The sequence below is a fragment of the Manacus candei genome, unplaced genomic scaffold (genome assembly GCF_025592945.1).
Source record: "Manacus candei isolate 608988 ecotype Guabito, Panama unplaced genomic scaffold, ASM2559294v1 h1tg000021l, whole genome shotgun sequence".
Taxonomy (NCBI): Eukaryota; Metazoa; Chordata; class Aves; order Passeriformes; family Pipridae; genus Manacus; species Manacus candei.
Window position 1 is genome coordinate 4,125,508 of NW_026138069.1, and position 18,403 is coordinate 4,143,910.

An 18,403-nucleotide genomic window follows, 5' to 3' on the forward strand; every position below is an offset into this window, starting at 1 on the left:
GCTTGCTTCTTGTACACAGCCTTATTTATGTTGCTTTATAATTAGTATTCTGAAAGCATGTACCATAAAGTAGTTACCATAGCAATAGGCCTGTATAAACAGAACACCTAACAGTCATGCTTGAAACATGGATGTAGTCCTTTTGACATTACTCAGTATTCATGCTTAAATGATTTGTTGGACAGAGACCAAAATTAAGGTACTTCCAAAATTTGTCTCAGAATTTTGTTGAATGTAGCCTAGAAGGTAAAAATTGCGAAAATATGCATGAACAATCTTCTGTCCTTCCAGATGAATTTCCATATGTAACCAAAAAACAACCCTCCCACCCTTACTTTCCGGTATTCAACTTCTCAAGTTCATATGTGTCTGAACAGAAAAAAAGTAATCCTATATACATACTATTTCAGCTTTGACCCCAATGCCTAGAAAAGGAATTTAAACAAAACTATATAATAAAGATGAATTAGTGAAGTTAGAAAGCAAAGATAATTTCCTGAATGTGTCAACCAACATCACAATGCCAGTAAGTAACTGGAAGGCTCGTCCACCTTCTGGAACTATCTGAACATAGGTGGTTAGGAATTACTGCAGCAGAACTACTTTCAGGAACTCACATGTAAGGACTGTTATTTGGAATAGGATTGCCATATTCATGTTTAGTGTAGTCCAGTCTGAAAACAAGTAACATGTATGTTTTCAGATAACTCTGATCTCATTATCTGTTTCTCATGTAAGAGAAACATACTCTCTATCCTTCAGAAAAAAAAGTGAGAGTGAAAAATGAGAATGAAAATAAGATGAGAATAATCTCCTTAGTTTTCTAGGTCTCCTATTTTGTATTAAAATCCTTGAGAATATATTTTTCTTACCATATCAAATCTCTCTAAGGCAAATCCATTAAGGCTTCATGTTTCAGTGGATTTTCAGCACAGGATCGTGGGAGGAGTTAGCTCTAGCTAAAGACTTTGCTTCTGTATTTCTCAGATACCTGAAATGTTGTGAGTGGTATTATAGTTCAGATCACTTTTTTTTAGTGAAAGATTGTGGCATTCCTTTTGTGGCAGAATACCATAAAAATAAATTGTAACCAGATCCAGGGTTTTTTTTGTAATTAATCTTTTCTTTTCTTGTTTGGAATGAAATAAACTTTCTTTTTTCTATGTTATGTTGTTCAGAACTGGATCAGTAAAACTAACTTGAGTCTTGCTACTGTGGCACTTGTGGCTGACTCTGGTCTTTTTGTCCTTGAGAAAAAAATTGGAAGTGTTCTGTACTTGATCACAGTTATGGAAATAGCTTTTCTTCCTATTGTGTTGTAAATAACTGTTGACAAAAGATATTGAAAAATATCTTTATGTCAGTCATTAATATTTGAAATATTGAAAGGTATAATAAGAAATTTATTTTTGCTTTCTTTGTGGTCCTTTGAAATGTTGTTCCATGTAAAGCACATCACATACATTTTCTTGCAGCACTATTAGAAGTAACTTTCCCCTTTGGTTTCTCCAATAAAAAAAGGTTTCAGCTATCCTGGATGTCTTGTGAACCAGTAATAATACAAAAAACATGGAATATTTAGCAATGTGTGTGGTTCAGATAGGAAGAAAAATATCTGCAATTGTCTTTATGTAACTAGATTAGATAGCAGAGACCAAAACCCCCAATGACAACTAATGAGAACAGAATAAATGCAAGGAAAATAAGACCTGTGAGAATCTGCTCACGTACTTGGAGCTCAGTCCTGGAGGTAACAAGAAAACTTGTCACCCACCAAACAATGAGCAAGTAGAGGTTGTATCACTTCTGCAGGCCTTAGCCTCCACAAAGAAGCTAATGTGGTAACTTTGAGTGGTAGATTTAGCAGAGCTCCTAGATTGACCAAGCTAACTTGTATCCCAAGATTCTTCTTGGTGATAACAGAAAAATATGCCTCTCCAGAAAACCAGACCTCTTAGACTCTTCCTCTGAATCACTGCCAGGAGAAAATTCTAAGCTTTCTTCAATTCTCCATATATAAGTTTCTAACACCGTTAGATTTCCTCTCAAGATATAATCCCTTCATGTGCTTCTTCTGTTGCTCCTTTGTCAAACTTGTCAGCCCATTGGAAATGTTCTGGAAATCCTAGGCCACCTCAGACAACACCAAATACATTTAGTTTTCTGGGAAATTAAATAAAAGCTTCTTTAATTTCACTGACTGCAGGAAGTTTAAGAAGACACTCTGATTTACATAGATGCTACAAATACCTGCCCCAGGGTTCACTGGATTTGACTTCATTCAATTTTCTGATGCTACTTCTGTACAAAGAGAAGATCTGAACAATGTTTATAATGGAAACTGCAATCCAAAGTGTGATTGTAGCATTTATTTAATTAAAATAACCCAGATACTGAGGGGGTGAGGGCAAAGACACTTAGGAGGCAAACCAGCCACTGAGAACTTGAAGTCTCAGCAAACTCAATACACTATATCGATGCCATGACTGCTGTTTTCTTTCCTGTTATTACCTATCCAAATAATCACCTTGGATATCTCTACCATGCTGAAGATGCCCTCCCCAGCTGCAGTAGAAATACGTAACTTATAATGCTTTACCACAGGCATTTTACACCATCATAAATGATTAGAAGTAATCTATGAGACATCTCACTGATGTTCAGAATACTTTCCTGAGTTAGGTTCTTGGTTCATAAGTAAATACTGCTGTTGGTCAAACCAGTATCCATTCTGCATAGTGTGATATCCAAACACTATGGAATACTAGCATGGTAGGGGAAAGAAATGGAATTGGTTCTCATGAAGACAAAGAGGAATGAAGACCATCTCTGAGGGTTTCTGAACTCATGTAGCAAAATCGCTACTACTTTAATCAAAAGGAGTTTTAATACTCATGTAAATGGAATGAACATTTCCTTTTGGCAGATAATTGAAAAACTCTTTGGTGGATAAATATAGGGATAATGCCATTACTGGAGTTTGCTACTCTGCAGAAAGGGAACATTTATCCCCTGTTAGTACTAGTCCTCCTAGAAATGTACAAATCAAAGCTGGTTTTCATTGATCAGATTTCTACATTTCCATCAATATTACTGTATTTTTCTTTTCTAAGCTGTGGCATTTTTATAAGCTAATCAAATATCCAATATTACTAGGAGCCATTTAAAGTGAATGCCAGAACTACTAAGGAGTAATTTGAGAATTAGATCTATTTTTGTTAGTTGAAATGATCTTGACTTGCTCGTATTGTATTGTACCTGATGCTTAGTAATATGATAGTACTGATACAAATAGAAAGATATCCGGTTTGAAGTTCTTAAATATCTGTTTAAAGTGGTGAGCCGTCCAAGCACATTAAAATTCCATTTTCCCCCATACAAGTGTTTGCTGCAGATGACCCCCACTGATCTTAAATATATTTCTGTATCTGTAACTGAATAGAGGTTTTCCGTACAGCATGTTCTAATGGTACTCTGGCCTTTAGCCAACAAGGCACTGAATAAGGCTATTTTTAAAATACAGAAACTGGGAACAGCTGCAGCAATCAAATTTGATAAAAACAGAGAGGAACTTTGCTTTTTTTTTTTTTTTTAATGGTTTGTCCAAGTTTAGACTCCTTTCATAGAACAGCTTTTGTTCTGTTGGATGAAGGGGGTATAAGAGTAACACAGTGAAATCCTTTTGAACAAATAACTTTTAAAAGAATACAGATTAAAATAATAGAGAGCTTTTTGGTGCAACAGCATGTTCGATGCAATTGTACCTCAAACTATTTAAAGAATAAATCCATTAAAAAGAATACATTTTATCTGCCAAACTTTACCATAAAAGGCTTATACATAATGCTCTCCCAAACTGGAAGATGAAATCTCTTGTTTCAAATTTTGAACATCTAAACATTGGTATTTGGGGGTAGTTTCTATGTGGAAGTGATTTAATTTGAATGCTTGGGGGTGGGTTGGATTTGGTTGTTGGGATTCATTTTCCTTTCCTTCTTTTACCATTAATGAAAAGAGTTTCTATGAAGAACTCTCCTGTCCTTCCCGATGCTAAGCTGGGAAAAAAAAAAAGTTCACTTAAGGAAAAGTTTTACAAAGGCCTTCTGTGCATATAAAAAGTTTCATTAAATATTTAATTATAAGGACTGATTCTTCCTTGTTTGTCCTCCTGCTTTTTGGGAAAACTTGTCATCCTATGATTAATGAGTGTCAGAAGATGACTATGTACACAGAAAAAAATCCATTACACAGTAGTAGGCTGAATTGTATCTGTTAAATGATTCCATCTGAGGATAGAGTCTCTGTGATAGACTGATGCAAGACACGAGATACTGGGTGAAATTCAGGTTACATTGAAATCATTAAGAGTTATGCCACTGAATTCAGCAGAGATAGGATTTTATTGATTGTGTTCATTTTAAGTGTCAAAGCGAGCACCTTTGCATTCTTACTCCAACAGAGCTAGTTAGTGCACCATCAGTTCTGATGGTGGAGCAAAAATCTACTGAATTTTTCACATCATATGAATGTATATCATATGTGTGTATGTCCACAGAGGTATAAAATGTGTATGCACTTTTGTATGTGTTTATGTATATAAAATATTTGCTTAATTTATTATCACCATATCTGAGTATCTCTCCAGGGTGAGAATTACAGCAGTGATATACTTACCTTCAGTCTGAAAGGAAGGCTTAACTTGTTTTGATTTGTTTTAAAAACAGGAAAACAAAATATGAAGCAAAGAATAAAGACTAGAGAATCAATACTGGCATGAAATAGATGTGTGGATCCACCTGAGATTTTTAATGTTTACAAGCAAACTCAGCAATGCAAAATACTTGAAACTGGGTCAAATACTATAGATATAGGACTTGATGTATATCCTTGAATTCAACATTAAGAAGGAAAACAGACTTTTGAAAACAGAAGGTTTAAATTCAGGATTTGCTGATTTATTTCCTGTCTCTACCACAAACTTCACCTGTGATCTTGGCCAGGTCGGTTCTGCAAACTCATGTGCTTAGCTTTATGTGGAGGAAATAATATTATGACTCTTGTGGGTCTACACACAATATATACAGCTGAATATGAGAACAAATATTTTGCAGGACCTAAACATATATGTGTACAATTTTCACTTCGTAAAATGGACACAATAATATTACTTTCCCCCAATTCTTTGTCTGTTTTATTTGTCTATAAATTCTTGGGTAGGAAAACTGCTTTTGTATATGTCTGTGAATCAGTAACAAAACAGAGCCTTGACATCATCTGGACCATGTACAACACTGATATAAACAATTATAAATATTGAGGCATGTTACTTCAGGTAGCTTCTCTAAAGGAAGACATACCAAAACCCAGGATGTACAGACTGCACATGATTTACTGATGTCATTAAACACGTTTTTAGTATTTTTTGCAACAGTAGTCCCTATCCTTGCATATGTAAGCAGCCCCACATTCCTGCATAAGGGGTAACTGGAGATTTAATACATGCTGTGTTCTAGGAAGATACTGAAACATTCATGAGGTGAAGAGCATTGAGCTTGGGAGTTTTTCAAGGATCCTCTGGCATCATATCAGCTTTCTTGTCCAGTATTTTAACTTGAACCAAAAAATTTCCAGTGTGATGCTTACTAGGGTTTGATTACAGTTAGTAAGATATGGAGCCCCTTCTCTTTGAAGACAAACTGCTGCCAGAGACAGATTTACCACTGACCAACAGTGTTTTTATGCAAATGTGCCTGAGTGAGTGCAGTAACCCCAAGTTATAATAGAGTCATTCAATCTCTTGCCAGGACAGCAATATTTATATATTGCGAAGATAAATTGGATATCAAAACCAGTTCCATTACAGGGAAAGTTCTCTATGTAAATCAGTTATTTCTAATCACACCATGCTTCTTCCCACCCCCTACCCCATTTTACTTTCCTTGCTTTATCTTCATAGATGAATCCCAAATGCATTTTTCTCCTGTGTGTTCACTTTGAATATTGAAGCATTCAGCTAATGCCAAGCTAATGGGTAATGTAAACTCCTCATTACGAAACTTTAGTCTCCAAGTGTGTTTCTTCATGCCTCAGGGAAGGGCTATACAAGGCTTATATTCACATACAGTGTTTTGTCTGCCACTTGTGCAAGTTTCTGTGTGAACTTCTCTTTCTCCTGATGCCTGATGGGAAGAAATGGGCAGTCAGCTCCCTAGTGACTTTATCTCCCCATCAGGAATGAGTGCAAGGGGTCAGATGCCCCTCTGCATGCTAGTCACCGTCTGCTGACAGCAGTGCTCCCCTGGGAGAGCTGGCTTTGTTTACTGACAGGGCTAATATGAGGAGACACGTGAAGTACTTTGGTTTGTGGAAAAGGGCAGGAGAGGCATAGTGCTATGAAAACATTCCCACACACTCTAATGGCTCATTCACATAGAAAACAAGCGAGAGCCTTCAGCTCTTTCACAGAGCTCAAAGTAGAACAAACAGACTGAGGAACCCCAAGGCACCAGTCAAAAAAACACTTTCCTAATGGACTAATACCGAGATGCTCTCGGTGATAGCTTACCTATCAGACTTCAGCTCTCATTTAGGCAACTAAATGACTTGGTTAGAATGAAAAACTGCTCAGTATCTGGTAGTTGCTTTTGTTCACTGTTAGGTGCTAAATTCTTCTTGAAAAATCTAACCTTCAGTTTCCTAAACCCAAACCGTCTAAAACTAGTTATAATAGGTGAAGCATGAATTGGAGAATTTCATCAACACAATCACGAGTTATTTCCCTTGAGAATGAAATTTGTTGGATGCAGAAGAAATGCAACATCCCTAAAAAGAGATATGTTTTTTGCTTTATAGTTGTTAGAGACACGGATACACATTAGTGTGTAACTTTAGAATATAATTTGAGGATTGAAAAGAGGAGCTTTCTCAATTAGGTCTCAAACACAGTAGGGATACATGTCATGGAAAAGTCCACATTATAAGTTGCTTTAAGTGATGAATGATGTTTAGTGAACAGCAGTATTCACTTTTCTCCTTTAAAATTTATAAGATGTATAAACAGTCAACAAGAACAATGATACTAGATCAACCCGCAAGTTTGTGTAGCTTAGTATCTGACTTCTAACACCAACCTGTATTAGAAATAAGGAATAAGAAAGCAAACTTACAGTGATTTTTCTCTTAAGATATCCTACTGAATATATATCATTTTTGATTTAAGGAATGTCAAAGTCTAATAGGGCATGATGGCATAACAAAGTATTTTGTAAAACAGGATTTCTTGCTCGTCTAGAAGTGCTATGAAGCTCCTTGGTTCTTGCACTTTGCAAAATACTGAATTACAGTATGGCACTTATGATTTTCTCATCTTTCCTCCATTCATCTCTTTACCTCCTGAAGGCTGCTAGTCTAACTTATTTTCATACAGAAGTTGCTTCATAATTGTTACCATGGTTTTAGATCTGTTATTTCCAATTATTTTATCTCTTCCTCTGCATTGCTGAATGGACTATAACTACAAACTCTATACTTTATGGAGGTACCAACTGTAATATCTGACGATCATAAATCAAGCATTGTGCTGATATTTTCATAGAACTAGCCCCAGTAACTCCACAATATTAATTCCTGCATGATGGTATCAATTGTCGTTCAGCAAAATAAACAGATACAGACATATACACAGGGACACACACACACTATATTTATTTCCAAAAGTTATATATATGTACATAACAGTCTACATATCTATAGTTAGCTCTGTTTTCCCTCATGGACATTAAGTTGAATCTATTGAACTCTCTGCCTTCGTATAGCTCCATTACTCAATACTGTAAAATTTTTAACTTTTTCTATAATTGGCTTTTGTCTTTCCATTGTTGAATCCTCCGTAACGCACTATTTCTATTTCCAGGTTATTTAGTGGTATATGTTGAGCAGTACAGAGGCCAGCACAGATCTTTCTGAGAAATCAGTTATAAACTTCCGCCAGAATGAGGAATGACTTCCCCATTCCTATCTTTTCATTTAACAGAAGATCAGATTTCCTTTAATAGAGCTTAGTCTCTTTCAGAGTCTTTGGTGGAGACCTTTTAAGAACAAATGTCATTCATTCATTGATGTCTTGACCCTTTATATTCAACCAGTGTACCTATACCTATAGCCATGTAACATCATTGAAGAGTGGGACTAAAATAGACATACTCCCTTTTCCAATTTTGTTCACTCTGAGTTCTTATCAAAGTCAATATATCGCAAGGATTTGTTGAAATGGATATACTATTGAAAAGCATGAGGTCAAATATATTAGCGAGAGCAGGAGTGTGAACTAATGCAGTCAATAATTTCTTGTTATATTTGCTTTAGCTTTTACTGCTTCTGAAGGAAAGTTATGTCTAATTTAAGCTCGATTCTAAAAATATTCATATTTAGCCTAAAATAACTCCACTTTGGGAATGTGCCACTGCAAATGTGAAGTTTTTAAAAAGCCTTCACTTTTTTGGTAGATGAGAGTATTGTTCAGTTTCATCTTCCAATATTTAATACACCACATTTTTTGAGAAGTGTGGTATAGATCAAAGAGCAGGATTTGGCCCTTAGTTACCTGCTGTTACTGGCACTAATCTCACAGCTATTGAAAAATGATGCATCAAATTTATATCGCTGCAAATGTCACTATTCTGAATCTTGCACATGTTGCCTGAGCTGTCAGAAATAAAAATCTGTTCTTAATTATTCTCCCATTTAAAAAATAATAATTTTCTAATAACCCAGTGAATAGGAATTTGATGTTTTCTTTGGCTGGAAACATTTTAATGATTTAGTACATCTATAAAGTTCTGTGTGCTTTTATAGTATAGTAGCTTTTGAAAATGAGTAGGACTTTCCCATTTAAAATCCCTGTGGCTACAAAGAAAAGCAGAATTTGTTTAAATCTCAGTTAAGTTTAAAAGTGAGTAAAATAAGGAAAATGTTTCAAGAAAAAAATAATTCAGTTGAAAGCCAGATATACAAAATTGTGGTTATGTGTGTTACAGGGATGCAAAGTATAAAAATGTATATTTAGAATTAATCATATTGTATATTTTAACCTTTTGTCTATCTTAATGTTTTCTCTTAATAGGAAAAATAGTGTTTATTTTTTCTTCACCAATTTATATGGAACTATGATGAGAAAATTAAAATAGCAGACAATATTAAGAAAGTGTAAGAATAAAAATGAAGGCCTGGATAGTACCAGATAGTACCAGATTTTCTAGTTGGAGGCAGAATTATCCAGACCATGAATCCTATTTGCTTTTAATATTTTTTCCCCCATCACAGTACTTCTTTCAGTTAATTACCTTCATTGAAAGCCCAAAGAAGTGAACGGAAAAGACTCCCATTGAAACTTTGGAATAACCTCATAGATATGATGCAATTCTACCTTCCTTAAAGGTGGAAGGGTTTAAAATATACAGAGTAATGTGCTCTCCTTCATTTTTTTTTCAATGTGATGATAGACTAACATTTTAGCTCCTTGCTATGCTTCACGGAATAATGCACCTTTTGGAAACAAGAACATTAACAGCCGATTCATAAAACACACATATTATACAGCTAAAAAAAAGAAACACTTCTTTTTCTTGTCCATTTGGTCTTGGAAACATGTATTTACACAGGAGCATACAAAACATCTCATACAAAACACACTAGTTGATTCTGGATAATATTTCATTATCTTGCTTGATTGCTTCTCAAACCAGACTGCTATATTACTGCTTAAGTTTCTGTTTGTATCTGAAATTCTAGACAGAATTTGTCCTTGCTCCTCAAAGTCAAGCAAACAAATATTTATTTTGCCAGATATATTATTTATTTAAATAGTTTTTGAACTTTAATGCCAAAGTGCTATGTAGTCAAAAAGCAGTGTGAAACAAAAATATATGAGTGCAAATAAGCACTACAGTGTTCAGGGAGGCTATGTGTATAGTAACTGATAGAAGGTGTTTTTCTCCCTTTTTGCATTGCATCTGTGCACTAATTAAGACAACAATCAAATGCAAAAAATAAAAAGCAGTCTCATAATAATAATGCATACACACGAAGGCTGAATTAGAGTTGTACAAATCATCTGGAATGTGATTTTTATAAGAAAATTCAATAGGGTCTGGCATTTTCTTTAGAGATTTTAAGTACCTGTTGAAAGAATGAACAGCACAAATTTCTGAACTGCAGCATGTCATTCTGTGTGGTTCAGGTGAACAAAGTGAAGGAACCTCTCCTATTTTCCATATAATTAAAGTATTTTTTCATTATTTATGTATTAAAATAAACCATGGATAAAATTATTGTATTTTAGAATCATTTTGGTCAGGATATTTCAGGCTGGTGTGACAGCAGGCCCAGTTATGTCCAACCTTAACGCTGCAATAACTTCTTAGGAATAATCATTTTTGCCAGTTCTGTTCTCCACATCTTTTATGATCAGCTTATTTTCTGACAATTCTAACTAGTCAAGATGATTGCTGTCAAAATGCTGTCTAGACAAAATGTGTTTTTTTAACTTTTTGCAGATCTGAGTGACCAGCTTATGGAAGTGGTTGGTCTGGAAGGAGCCATGGAGATGGGACAGATATACACTGGTCTGAAAAGTGCTGGAAGACGTCTTGCCCAGTGCTCGTCTGTTGTCATCAGGTATTATTAAATCTGTTGGTATGTGTGAGCTGGTGATGGTGCAGTATGCTAATGTGGTTTATCGTTTCTGAGCTCAAAGTGGCCAGAACATTCACAATAAGGACTGGAAAAGAGAGAGGTGGTCAATTCTTTCTCAGTGAAGAATTCTTCAGGAAGAATTTTCCAAAATTTATTAAAACCGTAAAGTCTGCAATTATAAGCCTAAAATGAGCATAAAACAGAAGAGTAACAGTAAAAACTTTAAGAAAATAAGTAGGATTTTCCAAAGTACATTTTATTGAGACTCTCCTCAAGGACTGAGTGGTGTTGACTTAAAAAGTACTCTCTCATATGGATGCAGAAGAGAAATAAGGTCATAGGGGTATTCCAACCTTCTCTAGATACCAAGAGATAATTCTTATAATCCTACATCAGCAGGACCACAATTGTGAAAGATTCAAGCCCTTCCAGAACTATAGAGTAAGAGTTCATTAAACATTCTTCCCTCCCTCCATTTATGTCCATAAGTGACAGTGGATAAATCCATGAACTGTTCACTGTTTTCATATAACATCCAAACCAGAATTTCCACTGACCAGTATGAGTGCTCAGTTGACTAACTTTTCCATTATTAGGTTTATCCTTTCCATGTTATTTCTAATAGTCTTGAATGCAAACTGTTATAATGCAGAAATACAGAGAGAGAAAACTAAAACTAAACAAAACTAGAGAGAGAATACTGTCTGTATCTTTATGTTAAAATCAGCACCCCTTTACTATCAATTTAAATTTATAGCATGGTATAGACTGAATATAGTACAAGCTTCATTCTCTGTGAGTGTTCTAACTCAGAGGCAGACACAATATAAAAACATATTTTATAGTTCTAATAAGTGGTGACTGTAGATCTAAAATTTATTCCTTTTTTCCTTTATAGTTTTATAATATACAGAATTATATATAAAGAGTCTAAATTATAAAAAATAGTAGAAATTCCTCTGTCTTTACAGGTAATAAGGTTTATTCCTGGAGTTCTTGTGTAATTCACTCTTTATTTCACAAATTAGACTCTTCTCCCATGAAAGAGTAGCATCTTACTAACAATATGTGTGAATGTTTGCCATATTTTTGCTTTGTGTATTGAAAATCAGACTAAACCTACTAAGTTAACTACATTACCTTTGTAAGCACATTGGGTCATACTGGAAATTGCATAGCATTTTAGGAGTAAATGAGGATTATATCTGTACACCATCACATATATGCCTTTTTAATAAATACATTTATCAATTTGGTTGAGTTTCTTTTTCTTACATTATGAAATTTGTCCCTTTAGAACCAGCAAGTCTCTGCCTATGCAGATAGATGGGGAACCTTGGATGCAAACTCCTTGCACGGTAACTGCAACTGATTTTTTTACTTTCTCTTCTTTTTCAATGAGACAAGGAATTTTTATTTTTTTTATTTAAAAGACAACCATTTTCATCAGCATTAACTCAATTTACTTAAATAAAATCTTCACACACTGTTTTTATATACTTCAATAATCTCTGCATTTTCAATTTATCATTCTGTTTTTAACCACAGATTAGAATGGAATAAAAAGGCATTTATTTCAGAAATTTGGAAAATACTCGAAGGGTGCAGTCTCAGAATCCTTTTATCTAATTTAATCATTTATTTATGATGATGTATCAGATTTAGTCTCTATTGCAGAGGCAAATTCAATGTTTGTTTTGATGCTAAAGTGTATAAAGTAACTAATTATTCTTAAAAATTTAGGAAGCTTATCTATTGTATTTTTAAGAGTTCATATCAAGAAAGTTTTATTTAAATCTGAAATTTTAACTGTGCTGATTAAATTATACAGTAGAACTATTATTTTTTAAGTCCTTACAGTTTAAAGGCAAAATAAACGAAACTAATTGGTTTCTTGTTTCAGTGCCCACACATATGAAGCGAAGGCAGGTAAACATCCATCTGGATTGGTTAGGATAATATAGGATAGGATAGGAGCTTGTTCAGAGAAGGTTCTTTGAGTAACTTTACAGACAACACAAGAAAAGTGGTATCTGTAAGAAGTCTCCATTTTCACCTCTCTCCAGTAAATTATAGAGGCTAACCAAGCATTTGGAGAAGATGTTGAAGAAATCCAAGCTCTTTACTGTTGTGTGTAATCTTAATAATATATTTTAATATACATTTCTACTAATTTTATTTCCCTAAAGAAAGCATATTTTTAAGTAGATCAATTGCTGTAGCTTTGCAGCTTGTACGTATGACAAGATAGAAATGTGAAGAAGAAGAAATCCCACTTGAGATGAGAGTAATTCTCCAAAAAAAAGGGTACTGGATCACTTTCATGAGCATTATGTCTGTAGTAGAATTAAAAGCTACACATAAAAGTAAAGGGAGCACCTTCAGTAAGGTGCTAACAGGCATGCAGCTGATAATGTATGGGTTAGAATGACAGAAGAGGTTCATGATAGTTCATGTTTACCAGGTACACCATAGTGTACAGCTGAACAGCATGAAGAATGCCTGAACTATCATTCTCTATGGAAGTGCTCAGATTCTGCAATATGAGGAGAACCATATGAACACCTACTGTATCAAGGCAGAACAGTGGGGATTTTATTGCAGGAAACCTTTTAGAATTAAGAGATATCATTATCTTCACCTCTTCTACAGCGATGGCTCAGTGCAGAGCAACAGTACTGAACCAAGTAGTTACTTGTTCAAGAAAAAGACATGTAATTTTTCAGTTGCCAGATTACAGAAGAGAACTTATGGAGGGATGCTGGCAATAACGTGCTTTTTTTGTCTTGATTGCTTGCTCTGTGCAAAATCCCTGCTATCTGATTGATAATGCTAGCAGAAGCTGCCTGCACGACTGAGGACAAACCTGGAAAAAGAGACAGTTCTTACATTTCAATTACTGACCTGAGGAAATAGTAAATTATTACTGGTAATTACTGCTGTCCAGTTGAAGTACTGTTTTAAAGGGGATAAAAATGGCATATACTTTTCCATGGAACCCATTCTTTTTACTATACCATTGTTAAGAGAATATACTTTGCATTGTGTAAGAAAACCATGCTGTTGAATGTCCTTATTTCCTCTGAGAAGAAAATACACGAACTATTTAGCTATACCAATGCACCTCTATGAATTCAGATATAGAAAAATTATTTTATGTTATTAATTTTTCAGGATTTTTTTTTCTCTGCTGAGGAGCTTAATTATTTATTGCAATTGCTCTTTGCATTATTGTCCATGTACCCCCCTCTGTTTTCTACATCTTAAAAAGGAAAAAACATGTATGGTCCAACCTCTTCTCTTATCACTGATTCTAACTACAGTACAGCTTTTTCTTGAAGTTCTCTGCAAGGTAGCTAAGAATTACTCTGGACACAATGAGAAAGGTTGACATTAGCTTTCTCTCAATCAAAGCTTAAGATTTGATTTCTAAGCCTGTGCTTCACAGGGGCCTTTCTTTGGAAGCCAAAGCGTACTTGATCACATAAATACCAGGGTGACATGTATCCAAACCGTAGTACGAAAAAACCTGCATAACATCAAAACAGCTCCTTACATGTAACCAGCTACATAGTCACTTATTTGAACCTACTAGAGCTCAAATTTCAGAAAAAAAATATAAGGATGCCAATATAAGAATAATGAGGTTTGTCTTCCTGGAGAAAAAACTGCATTGTTCTCCCAAAGATTCCAAGGGAGAGAGCTCTGCACGTTGTTCAGTTGCACAGATCATGTGCATCAGTGAGACACAGCCGATGAGCCTCACTCATTTTTTTCTTTGATCATCTTAGGGACTTCAGAGTCATCTAAGTTCAGTAGTTTTAGGGGCTGACCTATGTTACAGAAACTAAATGAGAAAGAAATTCATACAATCGGCAGATGTTGAATCAACCCTCACCCAGGCTGCAAGTGCTTAAGCTCAGAAGTCCTTTTCTGATTTGCTTCAGGTTTTGATATAAATGAGAGTGTTTTGCAAATGACTTTTCAAGAAATCAAATTCGATCTGATCAAAATTGTCCTACTTTCCCATGATACCTATTAAGGTAAACAAGTTCTGCATCAAATCCGTATTATGCATGGGATGCAGCCTGCACATGCAGGCTTGATTCCTGTTGAGGGAATCAACAGTTTATCTTTGCTGCTTCTCCTTTCTGACTGTAAAAAGAGATTCATACAAATAGCACGAGTTGCTGACAGCTGTCCCTTCTCATGCATACAGAGACTGTGCTATCCCAAAATGACAGTGTGAGCTCTAAGAAAATACTGTAGGATGTGATAGATAATGCAGTGATTCCCCAGAAGCTGAGATCAGTGATTTTTTTCCTTCCTGTGATCAATTTCAGTACTCAAGAAATCGTTGTGTGCTTCTTTTGACATCTTTTATGATCTTCTATTGCTCATGCACCTACATGAAAGCATCCCTACATGAGAACGAGAATGCATTCCTGTAGGTTCTGTACGCACTTAAAAATGCAAATGTCTTGGTCTAAAAAATTGTCATCCAATATTATTCAGTATGTTGAACACATGCAGACCACAGTGTCTAACAAAGTCACTCTGCTCTGGTATAATAAGACACAGCATCTGAGCATCAAATTGTATTGGTTTTTTATAGAGGAGTCTTTGAGAGAAGGAAAGATGATAATGCTAGTGTTATGTTAAACATCTCCTCTGATTAGCTGAGGAAGAAATTCTATCAGAGCTCTCCCAGACAAATATAGACACATGAAAGATATCTATGGTTTTACCTGGTCTCCAAAAAGATCATTAATAGTAATGAAACTTCAAAGACTCTCAAGTTAATTCAATAAACTTCAGGCTTTAGCCATCAGGATTTTTTTTAAGAAAAGTAATCTTTCAATTTAGCTACATAAATTATTAGCATTGTTTTGAAAAAATCCATAAGAATGTTCCATCTTAATTTGAAATAACTGCGATTTCAGTTCTTTCATCTATTCCTGACTTGTTTGGCATCATATCTGAAAGAGTGTCAAGCTGCTAGAAACACTAGACTAAAAGTAGAAAATGGAAATATCTATGGAAGATGCAAGAATATTGCCTAAATAAAGAAATTAAAATGAAAATCCATAGTCAGAACTCACCTAATGGATTGCCAGTAATATAGTTTCATAGACACATCTGAAACACATAGTATTTTTAGAATTGTTTAATGATGGAAGAATTTCGAGTAAGTCATTTAATAATGAAACCCAGAATTATTATTTCAAAATATTATCATTTAAATGCCCCTTAAGAATAAGTTTTGAATGAATGGTTTCTCTCTACTTTTTCTTTTAGTCCCTAGAGATGTGATGAGCCAGAGCACAGACTGTACTGTAGTTAAATCCAGAGAGAAACAAGAACTAAAACCAAAATTAACTAAACCAAGCTTTTATTAATAATCACTATGTACCAGAGCTCAGTGAAAAAACTAAAACAAAGTAACAGATTTGCTTTTATGTAGACCCATTGGCTCCAACACCCTACAGATCGCATGAAGAAGCTGCTGTTGTATTCTAGACTCTGTTTGTGTCTTCTTTCCATGCCTCTCGCTGTATTAGTATTTTCTTATCAGTTGTTTATAATGAGAGTTTAAACTTCTGTACCTGCCACTTTAGAGCAAAGAGGAGCTGGGTCCTAGCTATGGTAGCTGATTTCAGTAGAATATTAGCCAATTACTACATGGTTAACCCATAAATGGAAGTCAGTCCCTAGAAAAGGTTTTTGGTGTTATAGTAAAATGCTGTGTTTTTTTTCCCTTTGAGCAGCAGTGTGCATACATTTCTGTTTCAAGGCCAAATTGATTTATTGAGTTTTTAACATTTTATTTTGCATCTGGGCATTATTTTTTGTGGTCACAGGTACACTGCACTTTAATTAGTTTTGTTTACCTATGCATATTTTTTCTTAATTTCACAACAGTTGTTTTTGTAATTGACAAAGCAATTTACTGCATGTGTGCTTTCTGCACCCCAGACAAATCTTCTAACATGTAATGCACCTTTCTTTCCAGTTCAGATTGTTAAGAAAAGAATTAGTTGTGACTAATTGCCAATTAATTTGCAGTGGTTTTAGGGAGGAGGGGGGAAAAACAATTGCACCTACTAATTAAATTTTAAAATATTCCAAAGTGTCATCTTTAGGTATCTGTGGAATACATAATTTCCATTTTAGTTCTGCACTGGATCTGTAACAACCCTGAACTGACAGCTCTATTAATTTAAAACCTCAATGATACCTATTAGTACAAAACATGAAAAAAATGCCATTAATCATTTATTTTAATTTTGCAGCTCTGTCATTTTCTCAGTATGTTTAAAAATTATGATGACACCATAATGTTTTCCAATCTACCTGTATGAAGGGGAAACGGATCACACTACTTAGGAGAGAGACTAGAGTATATTATTAGAGCTTAATTAATGCCAAACTGATTAGATTTGATTGCACTTTGCACAATAATATTGTTTAGAAATTTATTTATGATGTGTTGTGTAACGCTATATTTAAAACAACAAGTCTAGATCTGAGAGATTTTGTCCAAAATGTCACATAATGCAAGTCACAGGTTAATTTTGTTCAGCACTGCCTGCATTCTGTAGGTCTTATTCACATCATGATACTGCATACAATTCTTGATTGCCTACAGGAAGATAAAACTATTTGGTACTTCTGTGATATAGAGGTGTTGCATCCCTCCATTTCCTGTATGGGGAGCAGCATTTAGGCATCTTTATATGGGAAAACCCTCATAACCTCAAAACAACCAACATCTAAGTCCTGCTGATAACATAGAAAAAAGTGACCATAAGCTAAAAGATCCAAAAGTTTTTCTTCTGACAGTTTTTTTCCCTCTGTCCTTAAAATACAGTAATATGTTCTTTAACATTGAAATATTATAAGCAGAGCTGATTATATCTGTTTCCAGTTTTCCATTGTCAGTTAGCACAGTTCTTTACTACCTGTATTTATAGCACCATGTTTGCTGAAATAGTAAATATTTAGAAATTCTGTGAAGTCAGGAGCATGAAGGTAACCAGCACATATTGTTGAAAAAGGAACATGAAAGCAAAATTGACTGACCTAAAAGACATTGTTATCACACTAAAATTATTGATGCTCACTGCATATCATTTAGTGGATGCATTGTATTAATGTGGCTTCAAGGCGTATTTTGAAACTCTGACCTGCTCCTGAACCAAATAGATGTCAGGTTTATGCATTTATAAATATTTTTAGTATCAAAAATGCAGGCTTCTCCTTTATTAGAAAATTTTCCATTGACAAAAAAGGAGAATTATCATCTCTTGAGAATTATGTTCTTTTAATTAGGTATGGTGTTCCTTCCCATGAATACATCATTGGACACACTTTGTAATATTGGAAAGGTGATTCAAAATTGCAAATACAATATTCTTCTGCTAAACCTATTTACTAGATATACCACGGGCTAAAATCTTGGTTTCAATTAGTGAGTGAGAGGTTTTTCATTGGCTTCAACAGTTTGAATTTAGCCTAGAAAATTGTGCATTGGGTTTACAAGAAAAATCTATGATATCTTAGCAATTCGTGTTGCTACTTACTTACCCTCTAAATGGAATTTTGTTATTTCTTGATTTTGCCTGTTTTTAAATATAAATTTGTAACAAATAACTTTTTTTTTCTCCAGCAGCACTTCAGGCACTCCCCTTAATTTATGTTCAAAATGTCC

At 34.6% G+C, this 18,403-nt stretch overlaps 1 protein-coding gene across 9 annotated transcripts in view; it reads left to right on the top strand.

The window, feature by feature from the left end:
• The window catches only part of DGKB (diacylglycerol kinase beta), a 345,725-nt gene that overhangs the window by 319,539 nt on the left and 7,783 nt on the right, over positions 1 to 18,403 (top strand). For all 9 annotated transcript variants that reach the window (XM_051785972.1, XM_051785970.1, XM_051785971.1 and 6 more), the window contains 2 exons: positions 10,554 to 10,674; positions 11,990 to 12,050. In XM_051785972.1, coding sequence (XP_051641932.1) covers positions 10,554 to 10,674; positions 11,990 to 12,050 — 182 coding nt within the window. The remainder of the gene's footprint in view (positions 1 to 10,553; positions 10,675 to 11,989; positions 12,051 to 18,403) is intronic.